The following is a 20,669-nucleotide window of genomic DNA, read 5'->3' on the forward strand; positions in this document are numbered from 1 at the left end:
CTTTTGATTTTCTGTACTCAAGGAAAAGTGATTGATTCCTTCTCTGCAATAATTAACTACGCCTTTAATATGGTGGATACCTGTCCCCCAACTCACCAAGAACATTTCAGTAACAAGATACTGTGAAATAAATTATTATTTACCTTTTCCCTGTCTATATATGCTCTACTTGTTTGTATATTTGAGACTTTAAAATACCTCAAAGAAAAGTGACTATTTTAATTTTTCAAAAAAGTGTGTAAATATATACTTACTGTTGTTATTAGTGTCAAGTGATGACTGCCATGTTGAATCTGCACTTTCACAATTTGAAATGCTGGAAGGACAGGTTCTGCTACACTCTTCAGTTTTCAAAATGTCATCAGCACATTTGTGAGAAGTGGCTGAATTCACCAAGTTAGGTGTTTTCTCAATAAGCACAAAGCCAGAGTCTTCTGAACATAAAATGTTGTCACTTTGCTTTTTATCATGTGATTCTGAATTGGAGTCTGTTTCTAAATGGAAAACTATCTGGTCAGTTCTCTTATCATCCACGGGAATGGTTACTGCAGTCTTTGGCATCTGAACAGTACCATTCAATACACTGCGTGGATAGCAAGTGGACTTTAGACTACAAACCCCTTCATGCTCAAAAAGGGATCCTGTAACATCTGTCTGATATTCAGAATGGTTTTCAGAAGTGTTCAGTGAATCTTTTGCCTCTTCTATAAAGACTCTGATGGGAAAATCTGTTGTTTTACTTGGGTTTTGGTCTGAACAAACAACTTGTGTCAACTTTGTTTCTGAATGAATGATTTCTTCTAATGGTTTTATGCAATTCTGAGAGAACACTTTACTTTCCTCTGATATTGAATTTTTATTGGAGTCCGGTGAGGATGTACCATTTTCAGAATGTCCACATTTGCCAGTTATGACACTAGGATTGAAACTCTGATTACCACTCAGAACATTACTTCCAATTGCTGCTGTTTTCAGTGCTTTGACATTCCTTGACTTATTCAGCATCTCTACTTGCTTCCGGCAACTTTGGGGCATTGTTTTTTTGGCTTTTAATATCTTCCGTTTACTTCTATCTGGACTTGCCATCTTTCATATCCTGGAATTTAACACATCATATTTAAATTCATTTCGCTAGTGAATAAAAGTTATTTACTACTGAATTAAAGTTATTTGCAATATTAAAATAACATTGATACTATCTCTCTAGATTTAAATGATCATTTTACTGGAAATTATATACATTTTCATGACACTGAAAACACAGAAATCATTTGTACTGTTTCTATAAATTTAAACTACGTAAATTCAAAATCTATATTGCTAGTATGCCTTTACTTGACGCTATGCCTGATAGTTTTATCTAGCCACTTCTTGTTATATCATCTCAGTACTATAACCATTCACTTTTTATTTATCCATCCAGGTAAGTCATGGTTTAAACAACCTAAATATTAAATTGCACTTATTCATAAAACCAAAAAAAAAATGCTTTGTATAAAACATTCCATTTTCTATACATAGTAGCTTCTGTTTCAGTTTTCCTAATGTTCAAGTTTCTAAAATAAATGTGGCCGGGTGCAATGGCTCATGCCTCTAATTGCCTCTGGGAGGCAGAGATGGGAGGATCATTTGAGGTCAGGAATTCGAGACCAGCCTGGCCAACATGGTGAAACCCTGTCTCTATTAAAAATACAAAAATTAGCCAGGTGTGGCGGTGCATGCCTGTAATCCCAGGTTCCTGTGAGGCTGAGGCAGGTGAATTGCTGAACCCAGGAGGCAGGGGTTGCAATGAGCAGAGATTGCCCCTTGGAATCCAACCTAGGAGACAGAGCAAGACTCCACCTCAAAAATAAAACCAAAACCCAAAAAACAAAAACCTGATATGTACACTAAATAAATCCAGAAAAACAGCAGAACACTCTTCATTAATTAAGATCCTAACATGCCTATACAATTCTATTTTTCCTATAGGACTGTGTATTATTTGATTGTTTCTTCATGAATACAATTTTTGTATTATTTTCCAGAGAGAGTGAACAAATCAAATCTTTCCTCTGGCATGGTTTAATAATCTATTTGCTAAAACTGATAATCATGATGCATAAAACTGGCAGCTTTGCCTGAAGACACTGCTAGAGTTTTGTGTCCTACAAATAAAAACATTCTTATATTAGTTTAAAGGCAGAATTCAATAAGGTGTGGCACATGCCTGTAGTTCCTGCTACTCAGAGGGCTGAGGCAGCAGGTTCACTTGAGCCTAGGAATTGACACTGCTGTGATCTGTGATTGCACCACTGCACTCCAGATTGGGTGACAAAGAGAGACCCTGTCTCAAGAAAGAAGAAAAAAAGCAGATCCCTATCAAAAAGAAAATAAATACATGGTGATTTTATAACTGAATGTGCCATTTTATTATTTCTAACAAGAGGAAAGTGCTGTTTTGACTGGAAATTCATGAAAACTAAATCCTATACTTAAAATTTTAAACATCAGATAATTGGGAATTTTTTCCTGATTACCTTCTGGTTTCAAAAATTTCAAACTCTGGCTTCTTTCTCTACACTCATGTATTCCAGGTGCCAAGCACTAGAGACCACATTCCCAACACATTCAGACTGATAGGCTGTAATTACCTACATCCAGAAATGATTTCCAATCACAAACACATCCCACTAAACCCATACAAATCCCCCAATAGCGAAATGCCTAAAACCACTCTACTGCCAGCTGACACAAAGAAGAAATCAAGGTGAAGAGAGACAGGAGTCTTAAATGACTATAATTAAAATAGCTTACTATTTTAAATCTGATGAAAATGTCCAACCATGTGAACATATTATTACTACTGTCCTCCTAAGGGCCTTTGGAAAAGGACCAAACTAGGAAAAAGTGCCGAAATTGAGGCTTTGGAGTAAAAAAAAAATGCCTCTGCATTTGACGAATACAAAAGACATGTTTATGTGTTAATTACAAAGTATAATAAAGTGAACATCTTGGAACCACCCACAACAAATAAGTAGAATACGATTAGTAACTTGTATTTACTTATGTTTCTCCAAACCACATGCACCTCTTCTCCATCCTGATATATCCGAAATTTAATTATTTTTTCTGATTTCATTATAAATATTATATGTAAACAAGTATACTGTTTAATTTTGTTGTTGAACAAACTAGCTAATACTTGTATAAGCTATGTATAAAATTCATCCGTGTGCCTGCGTGTAGCAATAATTCATGTTCCTCTTTGTATTATAATAATTCACTGGGTAGATACACCAAAATTTGTTTATTATCTGATCATCTATGAAGGATCTTTGGGTCACTTCCAGTTCCCTTTCTTTTTTGGACACAGGGTCTCAGTGGTCTGTTACCTAGGCTGGAGTGCAGCATGGGTCATGGCAGCCTCAACCTCCCAGGCTCAAGCAATCCTCCCACTTCAGCCTCCTAAGAGGCTGGGATTACAGGCATACACCACCACACCTGGCTAATTTTTAATAAAAAATTTTTGTAGACACCAGGTCTTACTATGCTGCCCAGGTTAGTCTGAAACTCCTGGCCTCAAGTGATCCTCCTGTCTCGGCCTCCCAAAGTGCTGGGATTACATCTTCAGTTCTTGTTGATGTTCTGACACAACACTGCTATTTTGAACATTTCTGTCTCAATGTGCCTATGCGTAAGCATCTCCTGAGTGCCTCTCTGGATACTGATAGGTATCCATGTTCAACTTTCCAGGAAAGCCAAATTACTTTCTGAAATAGTTTCACCAGTTTGCACATATAGTCAATGTGTAAGAGTTACCACTGAGCCACATCCTCTTGAACCCTTGGTATTGCCAGACGTGATTTTAGCCAAACTACTTGGATAAAGAATTAGATCTCATGTCTTAATTTGCCTTTCCCTAATTACTAGCATCATTCCATATGTTTATTAGCTATGTTTACTTGTCTGTAAAAATTTCTGGTTATTTCCTGCTCATAACTTCTTAGGTTGTCTTTCCTCTTTCATTTTCAAGGCATACTTAACATATAAACCATATTCCGGCCAGGGGTGATGGCTCACACCTGTAATCCCAGCAGCTTGGGAGGCCGAGGTGGGTGATCGCCTGAGGTCAGGAGTTCAAGACTACCCTGGCCAACATGGCCAAAATCCCATCTCTACTAAAACTATAAAAATTCGCTGGGCATGGTGGCACATGCCTGTAATCCCAGCTACTCAGAAGGCTGAAGCAAGAAAATCGCTTGAACCTGGGAGGTGAAGGTTGCAATGAGCCGAGATCATGCTACTGCATTCTAGCCTGGATGAAAAACAGAGACTCTGTCTTTAAAAAAAAAAAAAAAAAAAGGCCCAGTGCAGTGGCTCATGCCTGTAATCTCAGCAGTTTGGGAGGCTAAGGTAGGCGGATCACGAGGTCAGGAGTTCGAGACCAACCTGGCCAATATGGTGAAATTTCATCTCTACCAAACATACAAAAATTAGCCATGTGTGGTGGCACGCGCCTGTAGTCCCAGCTACTCGGGAGGCTGAGGCAGAAGAATCGCTTAAACCCAGAAGGCAGAGGTTACAGTGAGCCGAGATCTCTCCACTGCACTCTAGCCTGGGCAACAGAGTGAGATTCCATAAAAAACAAAACAAAACAAAAACACCACATTCCTTTGTCAGTGCTTTGTTATATGAGTTACAGGTGTCTTATTAGGCTCTAATATTAAATAGTCAAATTAAACAATTTTTTTTCTTTTATGGTTAAAGTTTGATCTCTCTTCTTTGTGAAATCCTTCCCTACCTCACAATGTATGAAATAGTAAAGCCTACTGGTGGTAAAGAAGCCTTTCACTGATGTAAGTTATTGAAGGACATCGTGCTATACCATGGCTGTGCAATTATTACAGTACATGGAAGTAATGTGGAGGGTCAGCTCAAAGTGAATTACTGTTAATGTTCATAAAAAACATGAACTAAATGGTCGTTAAAATTACACACTTCATAACTGGTTAAACTTACAGCACTGAGGAGAGGTATTTCACCCTGAAAACCACTGCATGAGAATGCTTAGGGGAGACAAGTAAAACTGCCAATAAAAGGTGCAAGTTAAATATTGTTAACTGCACAGTTTGCCTGTCATAGAGCCCGTTCATTCAAGTTGAATCCTTGCCAAGAGAATAAAAAACAATGACCCAAACTAATCGGGGAACGCAACCATCAACAGAACTCCTCTCTTCAGCCAATTTGAATTCTTTGCTGTCATATAAGCCACAACTCACAGATCTTTGAGATGGTAATACTGTCCTATAACACATGCTGCAAAAGATAAATTATATTTTCTCTAGTTTTAAAGATCTGTCTTTTACAATTTAAGTCCTCAATCCATCTAGAATTTATTTTAGTATATGGAAAAGAGGAAAGGACCTATTTTCATTTTTCCCTCAGATACATAATTGCTTGGTGGTATCCTCACTGTTAATTTTGTTTTGAAATCATAAAACTATCTAATCTGTACTTTTAATCTGTTTTATAATGATATAAATCCTACTGAACATAATGTTGACCATCCTTACCTTTAACGTTTTATTTTTTGAGATGGAGTTTTGCTCTTGCTGCCCAGGCCGGAGTGCAACAGTGTGATCTTGGCAACCTCCACCTCCTGGGTTTATGCGATTCTCCTGCCTCAGCCTCCCGAGTAGCTGGGAGTACAGGTGCGTGCCACCATGCCCAGCTAATTTTGTATTTTTTAGTAGAGATGGGATTTCTCCATGTTGGTCAGGCTGGTCTTGAATTCTCGACCTCAGGTGATCCGCCTACCTCGGCCTCTCAATGTGCTAAGATTAAAGGCGTGAGCCACCACGCCTGGCTTGCCTTTAACATTTTTATATCAATTTATGTTTCTTGTAATACTTAAAAATATTTTAAACCTAATGAATATGTCTTTAAACAAAATTTAATTCATTTACATTAGTTATTCATGCCATATTAAAGCCTTAATTTACATTAGAGTTAATATCTTCTGCCGTTTATGTATTGCTATTTTAGTTTTACTTATTATTTACATTATTATTTATTATTAAGGTGTCATTAATTTTTTTTTTTTTTTGACGGAGTCTCACTCTGTCACCCAGGCTAGAGTACAGTGGTGCTATCTTGGCTCACTGCAACCTCCACCTCCCAGGTTCAAGCAATTCTCCTGCCTCAGCCTAGTAGCTGGGACTACAGGAGCATGCTACCACCTCCAGCTAATTTTTGCATTTTTAGTAGAGATGCAGTTTCGTCTTGTTTGCCAGGCTGGTCTTGAACTCCTGACCTGTGATCCACTTGCCTTGGCCTCCTAAAGTGCTGGGGTTACAGATACGAGCCACAGCACATGGTTTAACTTTCTTTTTTTAAAGATCTCAATCTGCTTCCCAATTGCATGGACTTGACTACCTTTCAAGGTTTCTGGCCAGGCACAGTGGCTCACACCTGTAATCCCAACACTTTGGGAGGCCGAGGTAGGCAAATTACTTGAGGTCTGGAGTTCAAGACCAGCCTGGCCAACATGGTGAAACCCTGTCTCTACTAAAAATACAGAAAAAAACAAAACAAAACAAAACAAAACAAAACAAAAACTAGCCAGGCATGATGGTAAGCACGTGTAATCCCAGCTACTCAGGAGGGTGTGGCAGGAGAATCAGTTGAACTCAGGAGGTGGAAGTTACAGTGAACGGAGATTGCACCATTGCACTCCAGCCTGGGCAACAAGGAGGAAACTCTGTCTCAAAAAAAAAAAAATTCTGATATAAACATTCATGTAAAAGTTTTTATGTGGATGTACTGTTTTCATGTCTCTTTGCTCTATATACCTAGAAACAGAATTATTCAGTCATGTGGTAACTGTAGATTTAACCTTTTGAGGAACTACCAGGCAGCTTCCCAAAATGTCTGGAACAACTGACGTCCACAGCAGCGGTGGATGAGAGTTCCAATTTTAACACCTTTTCACCAACACTTCTTATCTGTTTGTCTTAGTATACTCATCCTGTTGCAAGTGATGTGGTGCCTCATTGTCATTTTGACTTGCATTTACCTGATGGCTAATGATGTTGTTCATCTTTTCATGTGCTTCTTGGAAGCTTGTGTATCTTCTTTGGATAAATGACAATGCAGATTCTTTGAGAGGTTATAAACTATTATTTGCCTTTTTATTACTGGCCTGTAAGAATTCTTAATATAGTCTAGATTAAGTCCCTTATAATATTTACAAGCTTTCCCTTGCATTCTATGAATTGTCTTTTCTATTCCTTGATGGTATGCTTCGAAAACAGTTTAAAATTTTCATAAAGCGTAATTTCTGAAGATTTAAAAACATATTTACCTGTGTTTTTAGCAAAGACATCACTGCCTAATCCAAGGTCCTAAGAATTTTAAAGTTTTGTAAGTGCTTATATTTAGGTTTTGGATCCATTTTCAGTTAAGTTTTGCATATGGTGAGAGATAAGGGTCTCTATGTATTCTTTTGATGTGGAAATCCAGTTCTTCCAGCATGATTTTAAAATGCCATTACTTCCCTTATTGATGTTTTTTTATGACACCCTCATAAAAAACAAATTGACTTTAAATGAGAAGGTATTATTTCTGGGTTCACAATTCTATTCCATTTGTGTGTAAGTCTGTACCACACTATCTTGATTACTGTCATTTGTGAGAGAAGTTTGGAATTCAGGATGTGTAAGTTCTTCAACTTTGTTCTTCTTGGTAAATACTGTTTTGGCTACTGTGGATCACCTGAATTTCCATATGAATTTTAGGATCAGATTCTCAATTTCTGTCTAGTATGAGTGTAGTGTTGTTCCCTGCTATTATTGTACAGCTGTCTATCTCTCTAGCTATAGTTATATTTAAGGAATTTGGGTAGCCCAGTGTTGAGTGCATGCATATTTAGGATTGTTATATCCTCTTGTTGAACTAATCCCTTTATTATTAATAATCATCATGTTTGTCTTTCTTTACTCCTTTTGATTTAAAGCTGATTGTATGTGAAATATGCATAGCTGCTCCTGCTCATTTTTGGTTTCCACTGCCCAGTGTATCTTTTTCCACCCTTTGACCTTCAGTCTAAATGTGTTTCCGGTAAGCAGCATACACTTGGTTGATGGGATTTAAAAATCTGTTCCATCGATCTCTCTTTTAAGTGAAGCATTCACTCTGCTCATGTTCAGTGTTAACATTGCTATGAGAGGTTTTGTTCCTGTCACATTGTTGATTATTACCTAGTTTTATAAATCTTTCCTTCTTTTTCTCTGTCTTTGTGGTATAGTGGAATTATATTGTGTTGCCATTTGATTCCTTTCTCTTCTGCCTTTATGTGATTATTTTATATGACCTCCGATTCTTATATTTCCATGAGGTTGTTTTTTTTTCTTTTTCAGTTATTTCCAGTTTTCCTTTAATTTATAACTTTGCTGGGTATACACTAGGTGTATAAAATTATGGGGTACATAGATACTTGGATACAGAAATGCAATGCTTAATAATCACATCTTGGTAAATGGGGTATCCATCCCCTCAAGCATTTATCCTTTGTATTACAAACAATCCAATTACAGTATTTTAGTTATTTTTGAATGTACAACTAAATTATTGATGACTATAGTCAGTCAGCTGTGCAACTGAATGCTAGGTTACTAGCTCTTATTAATTCTAACTCCTTTTATTTTTTTGAGACAGAGACTCACTCTGTCACTCACGCTGGAGTTCTGTGGCACAATTTTGGCTCACTGCAACTTCTGCCTACTGCATACATGTGATTCTGCTGCTTCAGCCTCCTGAGTAGCTGGGATTACAGGTGACCACCACCACCATTCCAGACTAACTTTTGCATTTTTTTGTAGAGAGGCAGTTTTGCCATGTTGGTCAAGCTGGTCTCAAACTCCTGGCCTCTGGTCATCTATCTGGTTGGCATCCCAAAGTTCTGGTATTACAGGTGTGAGCCCCTGTGCCTGGCCCATTCTAACTACTTTTTATATCCATTAATCATTCCCATCTTCCTCCCCAACACCAAATACCTTTTCCAGCCTCTGGAAACCATCCTTCTACTCTTACCATATATTGAAATGTTTTAATTTTTACCACCCACAAATAAGTGAGAACTTAAGTGTGTCTTTCTGTGCCTGGCTTATTTCACTGAGGATAACGACCTCTAGGTCCATCCAGGTTGTTGCAAATGACAGATCTCATTCTTTTTCATGGTTGAATAGTATTCTATTGTATATATGTACATTTTCTTTATCCATTCATCTGCTGATGAGCACTTAGGTTGTTTCCAAGTCCTGGCTATTGTGAAAAGTGCTGCAATAAACATGAAATTATAGATATCCTTTTGATATACTGATTTCCTTTCATTTGGGTATATATTCCGCAGCAGAATTGCTGGACTGCAGGGTGAAAGCTCTATTTTTAGTTTTTTGTAAGGAACTTCCAACTGTTCACCCTACTAATTGTACAAATTTACATTCCCACCAACAATGTACAAGGATTCCCTTTTTTATACATCCTCATCAGCATTTCATATTACCTGACTTTTGAATAAAAGCTATTTTAATTGAGGTGAGATGATATCTCACTGTAGCTCTGATTTGCATTTTGCTGATGATCAATGACGTTAGGCAGCTTTTCACATGCCTGTTTTCCATTTGTATCTTTCCTTTTGAGAAATGTCTATTCAGGTATTACTGTTTTATAATTGCATGATCAGATTATTTCCTACAGAATTGTATGAGCTCCTTACATTCTGATTATTTATGCCATGTCAAACATGTAGTTTGCAAATATGTTCTCCCATTCTGTGCCTTGTCTCTTTGTAGATTGTTTCCTTCGCTGTGCAGAAGCTTTTTAACTTGAAGTGATCCAATCTGTCCATTTATCATTTGGCTACCAATGCTTATAAATATTTTTCTGCCCAGAACCATGTCCTAGAGAGTTTCCACAATGATTTCTTCCAGTAGTTACAGAGTTTGGGGATCTTAGATGTAAGTCTTTAATCTATTTTGACTTTTTATATACAGTGAGAGAGATCAAATTTCATTGTTCGGTATGTGAATATCAGGTTTTCCCAGCACCATTTATTGAAGACTGTCTTCTTGCAAATGTTTGTTCTTGGCACCTTTGTCAAACATGAGTTCACCGACGACAGGTATATGGATTTGTTTCTGGGAAACCAATTCTATTCTACTGTTCTGCCTGTTTTTATGCTAGTATCATGCTGTTTTGGTTACTATAGCTCTGTAGTATTTAACTTGAAGTAAGGTAATGTGATTCCTCCAGTTTTCTTCTTTTTGTTCAGAACAGTGTTAGCTATTCTTGGTCTTCTGTGGTTGCATACTAATATTAGGATTGTTTTGTCTATTTCTGTGAAGAATGCCATTGATATTTTGATAGGGACTGTACTGAATATGCATACGGCTTTAAGTAGTATAAAGATTTTTTTGTGTCCTCTCCAAATTCTTTCATCAGTGCTTTTTTTTCTCTCTGAGACGGAGTCTTGCTGTGTCACTCAGGCTGGAGTCTAGAGTGCAGTGGCATGATCTTGGCTCAATGCAACCTCCGCCTTGCAGGTTCAAGCCATTCTTCTGCCTCAGCTTCCTGAGTAGCTGGGATTACAGGTGTAAACCACCACGCCCAGCTAATTTTTGTATTTTTAGTAGAGACAGGGTTTCACCATGTCTCAAACTCCTGCCCTCATGATCCACCCGCCTCGGCCTCTCAAAGTGCTGAGATTATAGGCGTGAGCCATTGTGCCTGGCCTTCATCAGTGTTTTACAGTCCTCATTGTATCTTTCACTTCTTTGGTTAGCTAGTAGGTATTTAATCTTGAAGACAGATGACAATCACTACAGCTCGACTCTCAGAAAGCCACATTCCTAGGAAAAGGGGGAGAGTACTACAACAAGGCAATACCCTGTGGGACAAAAGAATCTACAACAGCCTTGATGCCTAGATTTTTCCTCTGACGGAGCCTACCCAAAAGGGAAGGAACCAGAAAACCAACTCTGGTAATATGAAGAAACAAGGTTCCTTAACACGCCCTCCCCACCCACCGCCTCCAAAAAAAAATCACACCAGCTCACCAGCAATTGATCCAAACCAAGAAATCCCTGATTTATCGGATAAAGAATTCAGATAGTCGTTATTAAGCTAATCAAGGAGACACCAGAGAAAGGCAAAGCCCAATTTAAGGAAATAAAAAAAATCATTCAAAAAATAAGGGGAGAAATCTTCAGTGAAACAGGTATCATAAATAAAAAACAATCGGCCAGGCACGGTGGCTAACGACTATAATCTCAGCACTTTGGGAGGCCAAGGTGGGCGGATCACCTGAGGTCGAGAGTTCAAGACATGAAGTGACCAACAAGGTCAGTTTCTCCAGCCTGACCAACAAGGAGAAACCCCGTCTCTACTAAAAATACAAAACTAGCTGGGTGTGGTGGCATATGCCTGTAATCCTAGCAACTCAAGAGGCTGAGGCAGGAGAATCACTTGAACCCGAGGGGCAGAGGTTGCAGTGAGCCGAGATTGTGCCATTACACTCCAGCCTGGGCAACAAGAGCAAAACTCCGTGTCTAAATAAATAAATAAAATAAAAAAACTTCAGGAAATAATGAACACATTTATACAAATGCAAAATACTCCGGAAAGTCTCAGCGATCAAATTGAACAAGAAGAAAACTTTAGAGCTTGAAGACAAGGTTTTCGATTTAACCCAATCCAACAAAGACAAAGAACAAAGCATAAGAAAATACGAACAAAGCCTCCAAGAAGTCTGGGATTATGTTAAACAACCAAACCTAAGAATGATCAGCATTCCTGAAGAAGAGAATGCCTAAAAGTTTAGAAAATGTCTATTTCGGGGAATAATCAAGGAAAACTTCTTGGACCTTATTGGACCTACACATCTAACTAAATACAAGAAGCTCGAAGATCACTTGGGAAATTCATTGCAAAAAGGTCATCACCTATGCACACTGTCCTCATCTTATCTAAAGTTAAAACGAAGGAAAGAATCTTAGGAGCTGTAAGGAAAAACACCAGGTAATCTATAAAGGAAAAAATATCAGATAAACAGCAGATTTTTCATCAGAAACCCTACAAGCTAGATGGCATTGGGACCCTATCTTCAGTCTCCTTAACACAATTATCAGTCAAGAGTTTTGTACCCAGTGAAACTAAGCTTCATAGGTTAAGAAAAGATACGGTCTTTTTCAGACAAACAAATGATGAGAGTATTCACTATGCCCAAGCTAGCTCTATAAGAACTGCTTTAAGGAGCTCTAAATCTTGAAACAAATCTTGGAAACACATCAAAACATAACTTTTTTAAAGCATAAACCTCACAGGACCTATAAAGCAAACATACAATAAACAAACAAAAAACCACGGTATAAAGGCAACAAATAGCATGATGAATGAAATAGTACCTCACAACTCAATACTTACTGTATCAGTCTGTTTTCATGGTACTGATAAAGGCATGCCTGAGACTGGGATGAAAAAGAGGTTTAACTGGACTTAACAGTTCCACCTGGCTGGGGAGGTCTCAGAACCGGTGGGAAGCAAAAAGATACTTATGACATGGCAGTGGCAGAAGAAAAATGAGGAAGATGCAAAAGCAGAAACCCGTGATGAAACCATAAGATCTCATGAGACTTACTATTACGAGAATAGCATTAAAAAGACCAGCCCCCATGATTCAGGGACCTCCCCCGGGTCCCTCCCACAATACATGGGAATTCTGGGAGACAAAATTCAAATTGAGATTCGGGTGGGAACACAGCCAAACCATATCACTAACATTAAATGCTCCACTTAAAATATACGGAATTGCAGAATGGGTAAGAATTCACCAACCATCTGCTGCCTTGAAGAGACTCACCTAACATATAAGGACTCACTTAAGCCTATGGTAAAGGGGTGGAAAAAGACATTCTGTGCAAATGGACATCAAAAGTGAGCAAGAGTAGCTATTCTTCTATCAAATAAAGCAACAACACTTAAAAAAGACAAAGAAAGGGCAGGGCGCAGTGGCTCACGCCTGTAATCCCAGCACTTTGGGAGGCCGAGGCAGGAGGATCACGAGGGAAAGAGATCGAGACCATCCTGGCCAACACGGTGAAATGCTGTCTCTACTAAAAATACAAAAAAAATTAGCCAGGTATGGTGGCACGTGCCTGTGGTCCCAGCTACTCAGGAGGCTGAGGCAGAAGAACTGCTTGAACCCAGGAGGCGGAGGTTGCAGTGAGCCTAGATTGCGCCACTGCGTTCCAGCCTGGTGACAGCGCAAGACTCCATCTCAAAGAAAAANAAAAAAAAAAAAAAAAAAAAAAAAAAAAAAAAAAAAGACAAAGAAGGACATTATATAATGATAAAAGGCGCTGTCCAACAGAAAAGTATCACAATCCTGAATATACTTGCACCTAACACTAGAGCTCTCAAATTGATAAAACAATTACTAAACTTAAGAAATGAGATAGCAACATAATAAAAGTAGGGGACTTCAATACTCCACTGACAGCACTCAGACAGGTCATTAAGATAGAAAGTTAACAAAGAAACAATGGATTTAAAACTACACCCTGGAACAAATGAACTTAACATATATTTACGGGACATTCTACCCAACAACTGGAGAATATACATTCTATTCATTAGCACATGGAACTTTCTCCAAGACAGACTGTATGATAGGCCACAAAACAAGCCTTAATAAATCTAATAAAATTGAAATTATATCAAGTATGCTCTCAGACCACAGTGGAAAAAAACTGGAAATCAACTCCAAAAGGAACCTTCAAAAGCACTCAAATACATACAAATGAAATAACCTGCTCCTGAATTATTATTGGGTCAACAATGAAATCAAGATGGAAATTAGAAAATTCTTCAAACTGAATGACACAGAGATACAACCTATCCAAACCTCTGGGATATAGCAAAGGTGGTGCTAGGAGGAAAGTTCATAGCCCTAAATGCCTACATCAAAAAGTCTGACAGAGTACAATTTCAGGTCACACCTCAAGGAACCAGAGAAACAAGAACAAACCAAACTCAAACACAGAAGAAAGAAAACAACTAAGATCAGAGCAGAGCTAAATGACACTGAAACCAAAAATATACAAAAGATAAATGAAACAAAAAGCTGGTTCTCTGAAAAGGTTAATAAAACTGATAGACCATTAGCAAGATTAACCAAGAAAAGAAGAGAGAAAAACCAAATAAGCTCAATTAGAAACAAAATGGGAGATATGACAACTGACACCACAGAAATACAAAAAATCATTCAAGGCTAACTGAATGATTATCCTTGAATGCTATAAGGTTATACACATACAGTTTATGCGTGTAACCTAGAAAACCTAGAGGAGATGGATACACTCATGGAAAGATACAATCCTCCTAACTTAAATGAGGAAGAATTAAATACCCTGAAAGACCATTTAACATGCAGCAGATTGAAATGGTAATTAAAAAATTACCAACAGAGGCCAGGCACAGTGGCTGACACCTGTAATCCCAGCACTTTGGGAGACCAAGGTGGGTGGATCACCAGAGGTCAGGAGTTCAAACCAGCCTGGCCAACATGGTGAAATCATATCTCTACTGAAAAAACAGAATTAGCCAAGCATGGTGGCGTGTGCCTGTAATCCCAGCTACTCCGGAGACTGAGGCAGGAGAATTGCTTAGAACCTGGAAGGCAGAGGTTGCAGTGAGCTGAGATAGCACCCCTGCACTCTAGCCTGGCTGACGGAGCAAGACTCTGTCTCAAAAGAAAAAAAAAAAAAATTTAACAACAAAAAAAGCTCAGGACCAGACAGATTCACAGCTCAATTCTACCAGACATTCACAGAAGAACTGGTACCAATCCTGACTCTATTCCAAAAGAGAGAAAGAGGGAAGCCTCCCTAAACCATTCTTTGAAGCCAGTATCACCTTAATACCAAAACCAGGAAAGGACATAATCAAAAAAGAAAACTACAGACCAATATCCCTGATAAACATAGATGCAAAAATCTTCAACAAAATACTAGCTAACTGAATCCAACAATATATTAAAAAGATAATCCACCGTGATCAAGTTGGTTTCATAACAGAAATGCAGGGATGGTTTCACATATGCAAGTCAATAAATGTGATACACCACATCAACAGAATTAAAAACAAAAATCATATGATCATCTCAATAAACACAGAAAAAAGACTAAGCAAAATCCAGCATTGCTTTATGATTAAAATGCTCAGTATAACTGGTGTACAAAGAACATACCTTAATGTAATAAAAGCCATCTATGATAAATCACAGCCAACATAATACTGAATGGGGAAAAACTGAAAGCACTCCATCTGAGAACTGGAACAAGACAAGGATGCCCACTCTCACCACTTCTGTTTCTAGCCAGAGCAATCAGACAAGAGAAAAAAATAAAGGGCATACAAATCAATAAAGAAGAGGTCAAATTGTCACTGTGTGCTGATGATGTGACTGTATACCTAGAAAAACCCTAAAGATCCCTCCTTTTGGAAGCTTTTTAGCTTCCAAAATAACAAAATAATTCAGCAAAGTTTCCAAATACAAAAGGTACACAAATCTGTAGCTCTCCTACACACCAGCAGCAACCAAGCTGAAAAACAAATCCAGAACTCAACACCTTTTACAATAGTTGGGAAAAACACACATACACACACACACACACAAACTTAGGAATGTACCTAATCAAGAAGTCAAAACACCACTACAAGGAAGATCACAAAACACTGCTGTAAGAAATCATAGATGACACAAACAGAAACATATCCCATGCTTATGAATGCGTAGAGTCAATAAACATTGTGAAAATGACTATACTGCCAAAAGCAATCTAAAAATTCAATGCAATCCCCACTAAAATACCACCATCTTGTTTCACAAAACTAGAAGATTCCTAAAATTCATATAGAACCAAAAAAAANAAAAAAAAAAAAAAAGCCTGTATACCCAAAGCCAGACTAAGCAAAAAGAACAAATCACATTACCTGACTTCAAACTATACTATAAGACCATAGTCACCAAAACAGCATGGTGCTGGTATAAAAACAAGCACACAGACCAATGGAACAGAATAGAGAACCGAGAAATAAAATTAAATACTTAAAGCCAACTGAGCTTTGACAAAGCAAACAAAAACATAAAGTGGGGAAAGGGCACCCTACTCAACAAATAGTGTTGGAATCATTGGCAGTCACATGTAGAAAAATGAAACGGGATCCTCATCTGTCACCTTAGACAAAAATCAACTCAAGATGGATCCAGGACTTAAAGCTAAGACCTAAAACTATAAAAATTCTAGAAGATAACATCAGAAAAACCCTTTTAGACATTGGTAGGAAAGGATTTCATAACCAAGAATCCAAAAACAAATGCATCAAAAACAAAGATGATTAGGTGGAACTTAAACTAAAGAGCTTTTGCACAGAAAAAGGAATGGTCACCAGAATAAACAAGACAACCCACAGAATGGGAGAAAATCTTTACAGCCTATACAGCCAACAAAGGACTAATATCTAGAATCTACAAGACACTCAAAACAAATTAGCAAGAAAAACAACAAAACAAAACAAAACAAAACAAAAAACAACCCATCAAAAAGTTGGCTAAGGACACGAACAGGCAATTCTCCAAAGAAGATATACAAATGGCCAACAAACATGAAAAATTCTCAACATCACTAATGATCAGGGAAATACAAATCAAAACCACAATGCGATACCACCTTACTTTTTTAATAGCCATAATAAAAAGTCAAAAAATAATAGATGTTGACCTGGATGTGGGGAAATGTAACATTTCTATACTGCTGGTGGGAATGTAAACTAGTACAACACCATGGAAAACAGTGTGGAGATTCCTTAAAAAACTTCCTTAAAGTAGAACTACCATTTGATCCAGCAATCCCACTATTGGCTATCTACCCAGAGGAAAAGAAGTCATTATACGAAAAAGATACATGTACAGCCATGTTTACAGCAGCATAATTCACAATTGCAGAAATATGGAACCAGCCCAAATGCCCATTAATTGAGTGGATAAAGATACTGTGGTGTATATATGATGGAATACTATTCAGCTATAAAAAGAAATGAATTAATGGTATTTGCAGCAACCTGGATGGAACTGAAGACTATTATTCTAATTAAAGTAACTGAAGAGTAGAAAATCAAACATTGCATGTTCTCACTCATAAGTGGGGGTTAAGCTATGAAGACGCAAAGGCGTAAGAACGATACAATGAAGACTGGGGACTCAGGGGAAAGGGATATGAGGGATAAAATACTACAAATTGAGCTGTGCATGGTGCTCGGGTGATGGGTGCACCAAAATCTCACAAATCACCACTAAAGAACTTACTCATGTAACCAAATACCACCCGTTACCGAATAACCTAAAGAAAACAAATAATCCATCAAAAGGTTGGCTAAGGACATGAACAGGCAATTCTCCAAAGAAGATATACAAATGGTCAACAAATATATGAAAAAATGCTCAATATCACTAATGATCAGGGAAAGGCAAATCAAAACCACAATGTCATACCACCTTACTTTTCTAAGAATGGCCATAATCACAAAGTTAGATTATTTTGATTTCTTTTTCTTATCATTCACTGTTGGCCTATAGAAATGTTACTGAATTTTGTATGGTGATTTTGTATACTGCAAGTTTACTCAATGTATCAGTGTTACTAGTTTGGTGGATTGTTTACGATTTTCCAAATATAAGATCATATCATCTGTAAATAAGGACAATTTGACTTCTTCCTTTCCAAATTGCATGCCCCTTATTTCTCATCTGATTCATCTAGCTAGGACTTCTAGTACCATGTTCAATAACAGTGGTAAAAATGGACATCCTTGTGTCCCAAATCTTAGACCAAAGGTTTGTAGCTTTTTTTTTTTTTAAAGAGGTTTTCCCCATTCAGTATGATATTAACTGTGGTCTGTCATATATGGCTTTTATTATGTTGAGATACGTTCCTTTTATACCCAGTTTTTTCAGGGTTTTTATCATACAGGGATGTTGAATTTTATCAAATACATTTTCAGCATCAAATGAAATGATCATATTTTTGTCCTTCACTGTGTTGATGTAATGTATCACACTGATAGCTAGCGTATGTTGAACCTAGGTGAAATACTACTTAGTCATGATTAATAATCTTTTTAATGCATTGTTAAATTCAGTTTTCTACTATTTTGCTAAGGAATTTTACATCAACACTCATCAGAGATACTGGCCTGTAGTGTTTTTTTTTTCTTTTTTAATGTGTCTTTGTCTGGTTTTGGTACTGCTTAATAGGGGCCTCATGGAATGAGTTTGGAAGTATTCCCTCCTCATCTATTTTTCAAAATCGTTTGAGTAGGATTGGTATTATTTCTTTAAATACTCAGTAGAAATCAGTAGTGAAGCAATTAGGGTTCAGGCTTTTCTTTACTGGGTGATGTTTTATTATGGCTTTGATCTCATTACTTGTTACTGGTCTGTTCAGATTTTGGATTTCTTAATGGTTCAATCTTAGCAGGTTGTATATGCCCAGGAAAGTATCCATTTCCTCTAGATTTTCCAATTTATCAGTCTATAGTTGTTCACAGAAGCCACAAATGATGCTGTGAATTTCTGAGGTATTCTTTTTCATAAGTCTACGTAAATGTTGGCTTTATCTTTTAAAAAACTAACTTTTCATTTAATTGATATTTTGTTTCTTCTGCCATGATATTTATTCTTTTCTTCTACTACTTTTGTGTTTGGTTTGTTCTTGTTTTTCTAGTTAAGATGCATCATTAGGCTAATTATTTTAAGTTGGCTGGTCACAGTAGTTCAGGCCTGTAATCCCAGGACTCTAGGAGGCCAAGGCAAGTGGATAGCCTGAGCCCAGGAGTTCGAGGCCAGCCCAAGCAACATGGCAAAACTCCACCTCTACAAAATATTTTTAAAAACAGCCACAGGTGGTGGTGCGTGCCTGTGGTCCCAGTTACTGGGGAGGCTGAGATGGGAGGATTGCTTCATCCTGTGGAGGTCAAGGCTATGGTTAGCCATGATCACACCACTGCACTACAGCCTGAGTGACAGAGCAAAACATTGCATGAAACAAAAATTAATCGAAGCTTTTCTTCTTTATTTTTTTTTTTCTGTTTTTAGACAGATTCTTGCTCTGTTGCCCAGGCCGGAGTGCAGTGGCATGATATTGGCTCTCTGCAACCTCCACGTCCTGGGTTCAAGCAATTCTCCTGCCTCAGCCTCCTGAGTAGCTGGACTACAGGTACATGCCACCACACCCAGCTATTTTTACAAGACACGTGGTTTTACCATGTGGGCCAGGCTGGTCACAAACTCCTGACGTAAAGTGATCTGCCCGCCTCAGCCTCCCAAAGTGCTAAGATTACAGGCATGAGCCACCATGCCCAGCCTTGAATATTTTAAAACTTGTTTGGTAAACTAACCTATGGTATATCCTTGAGAACAATCCTTGTACCGAGAAGAATGTGTATTTTGCAGCTGTTGTATGAAATGTACTGTAAGTATGTATTAGGTTCATTTGTTGTATAGTGTAGATTAAGTCTGATCGTTCTTGATTTTCTGTTGATCTGTCCAATACTGAAATGGGAGTCTCCAGCTAAGATTGCATTGATGTCTATCTCTCTTTTTAGCTGGAATAATATTTGCTTTATATATCTGGGTACTCCAGCATATATAATTAAATTGTTATAGCCCATTGGTGAATTGATCCCGTCAGCATTATATAATCACCTTCTTTGTCTCTTCTGACAGTTTTTGTCTTGAAATCTTTTCTTTTTCCCTGTTACAAGTGTAGCACTGTTACTCTTTTTTGGTTTCCACTGATATAACATATCTTTACCTGGGAACAAAAAGCGGTTTATGGGTTCTGCTGCAGCAGACCTAAACGTACCTGCCCAGCAGCTCTGAATGAACAATGGAGCTCACAGCTCAGCATTTGAGCTCCTATAAAGAACAGATTGTCTCCTCAAGCACCTCCCTGACCCTGTATATCCAAAGAGCCACCTCATAAAGGAGAGATCAGACTGACACTAGGCGGGTATCCTTCTGGGACAAAGATAGCAGAAGAAGAAAACTGGTAGCAACCCTTACTGTTCTGCAGCTGCTGCAGGTGATCCCCAGGCAAGCAGGGCCTGGGGTGGACATCAGCAGACCTACAGCAGAGGGGCCAGACTGTAAGAAGGAAAACTAAGAAACAGAAATAACCTCATCATCAACAAACAGAACATCCACTGAGAGACCCAACCTGAAAGCCAGCAACTACAAAGACAACAGGTGGATAAATCCATAAACATGGGAAGAAACCAGTGCAAAAAGGATGAAAACACCCCAAACCAGAACACCTCTCCTCCTACAAGGGATCACAACTCCTCACCAGCAGAACGAGTGCGATGAAATGACAGAATCAGACTTCTGAAGGTGGGTAGTAAGAAACTTCTGCAAACTATAAGAATATGTTCTAACCCAATGCAAAGAAACTAAGAACCTTGAAAAAAGATTTGACAAAATGCTCATGAGAACGGACAAAATAGAGAGGAATATAAGTGAATTGATGGAGCTGAAAAACACAACACGAGAACATCGCGAAGCATGCACAAGT

The 20,669-nt window shown here is 38.0% G+C and overlaps 1 protein-coding gene across 2 annotated transcripts in view; it reads right to left on the reverse strand.

Moving 5' to 3' along the window:
• ATF7IP2 (activating transcription factor 7 interacting protein 2) overlaps positions 1-20,669 on the reverse strand; it is a 79,497-nt gene that overhangs the window by 29,966 nt on the left and 28,862 nt on the right. For both annotated transcript variants that reach the window (XM_037740195.1, XM_017533569.2), the window contains exon 2: positions 255-1,096. In XM_037740195.1, the coding sequence (XP_037596123.1) occupies positions 255-1,086 (832 nt within the window). In that variant the 5' untranslated portion in view covers positions 1,087-1,096. The remainder of the gene's footprint in view (positions 1-254; positions 1,097-20,669) is intronic.

The sequence above is a fragment of the Cebus imitator genome, unplaced genomic scaffold (assembly GCF_001604975.1).
Source record: "Cebus imitator isolate Cc_AM_T3 unplaced genomic scaffold, Cebus_imitator-1.0 Scaffold4, whole genome shotgun sequence".
Classification (NCBI taxonomy): Eukaryota; Metazoa; Chordata; class Mammalia; order Primates; family Cebidae; genus Cebus; species Cebus imitator.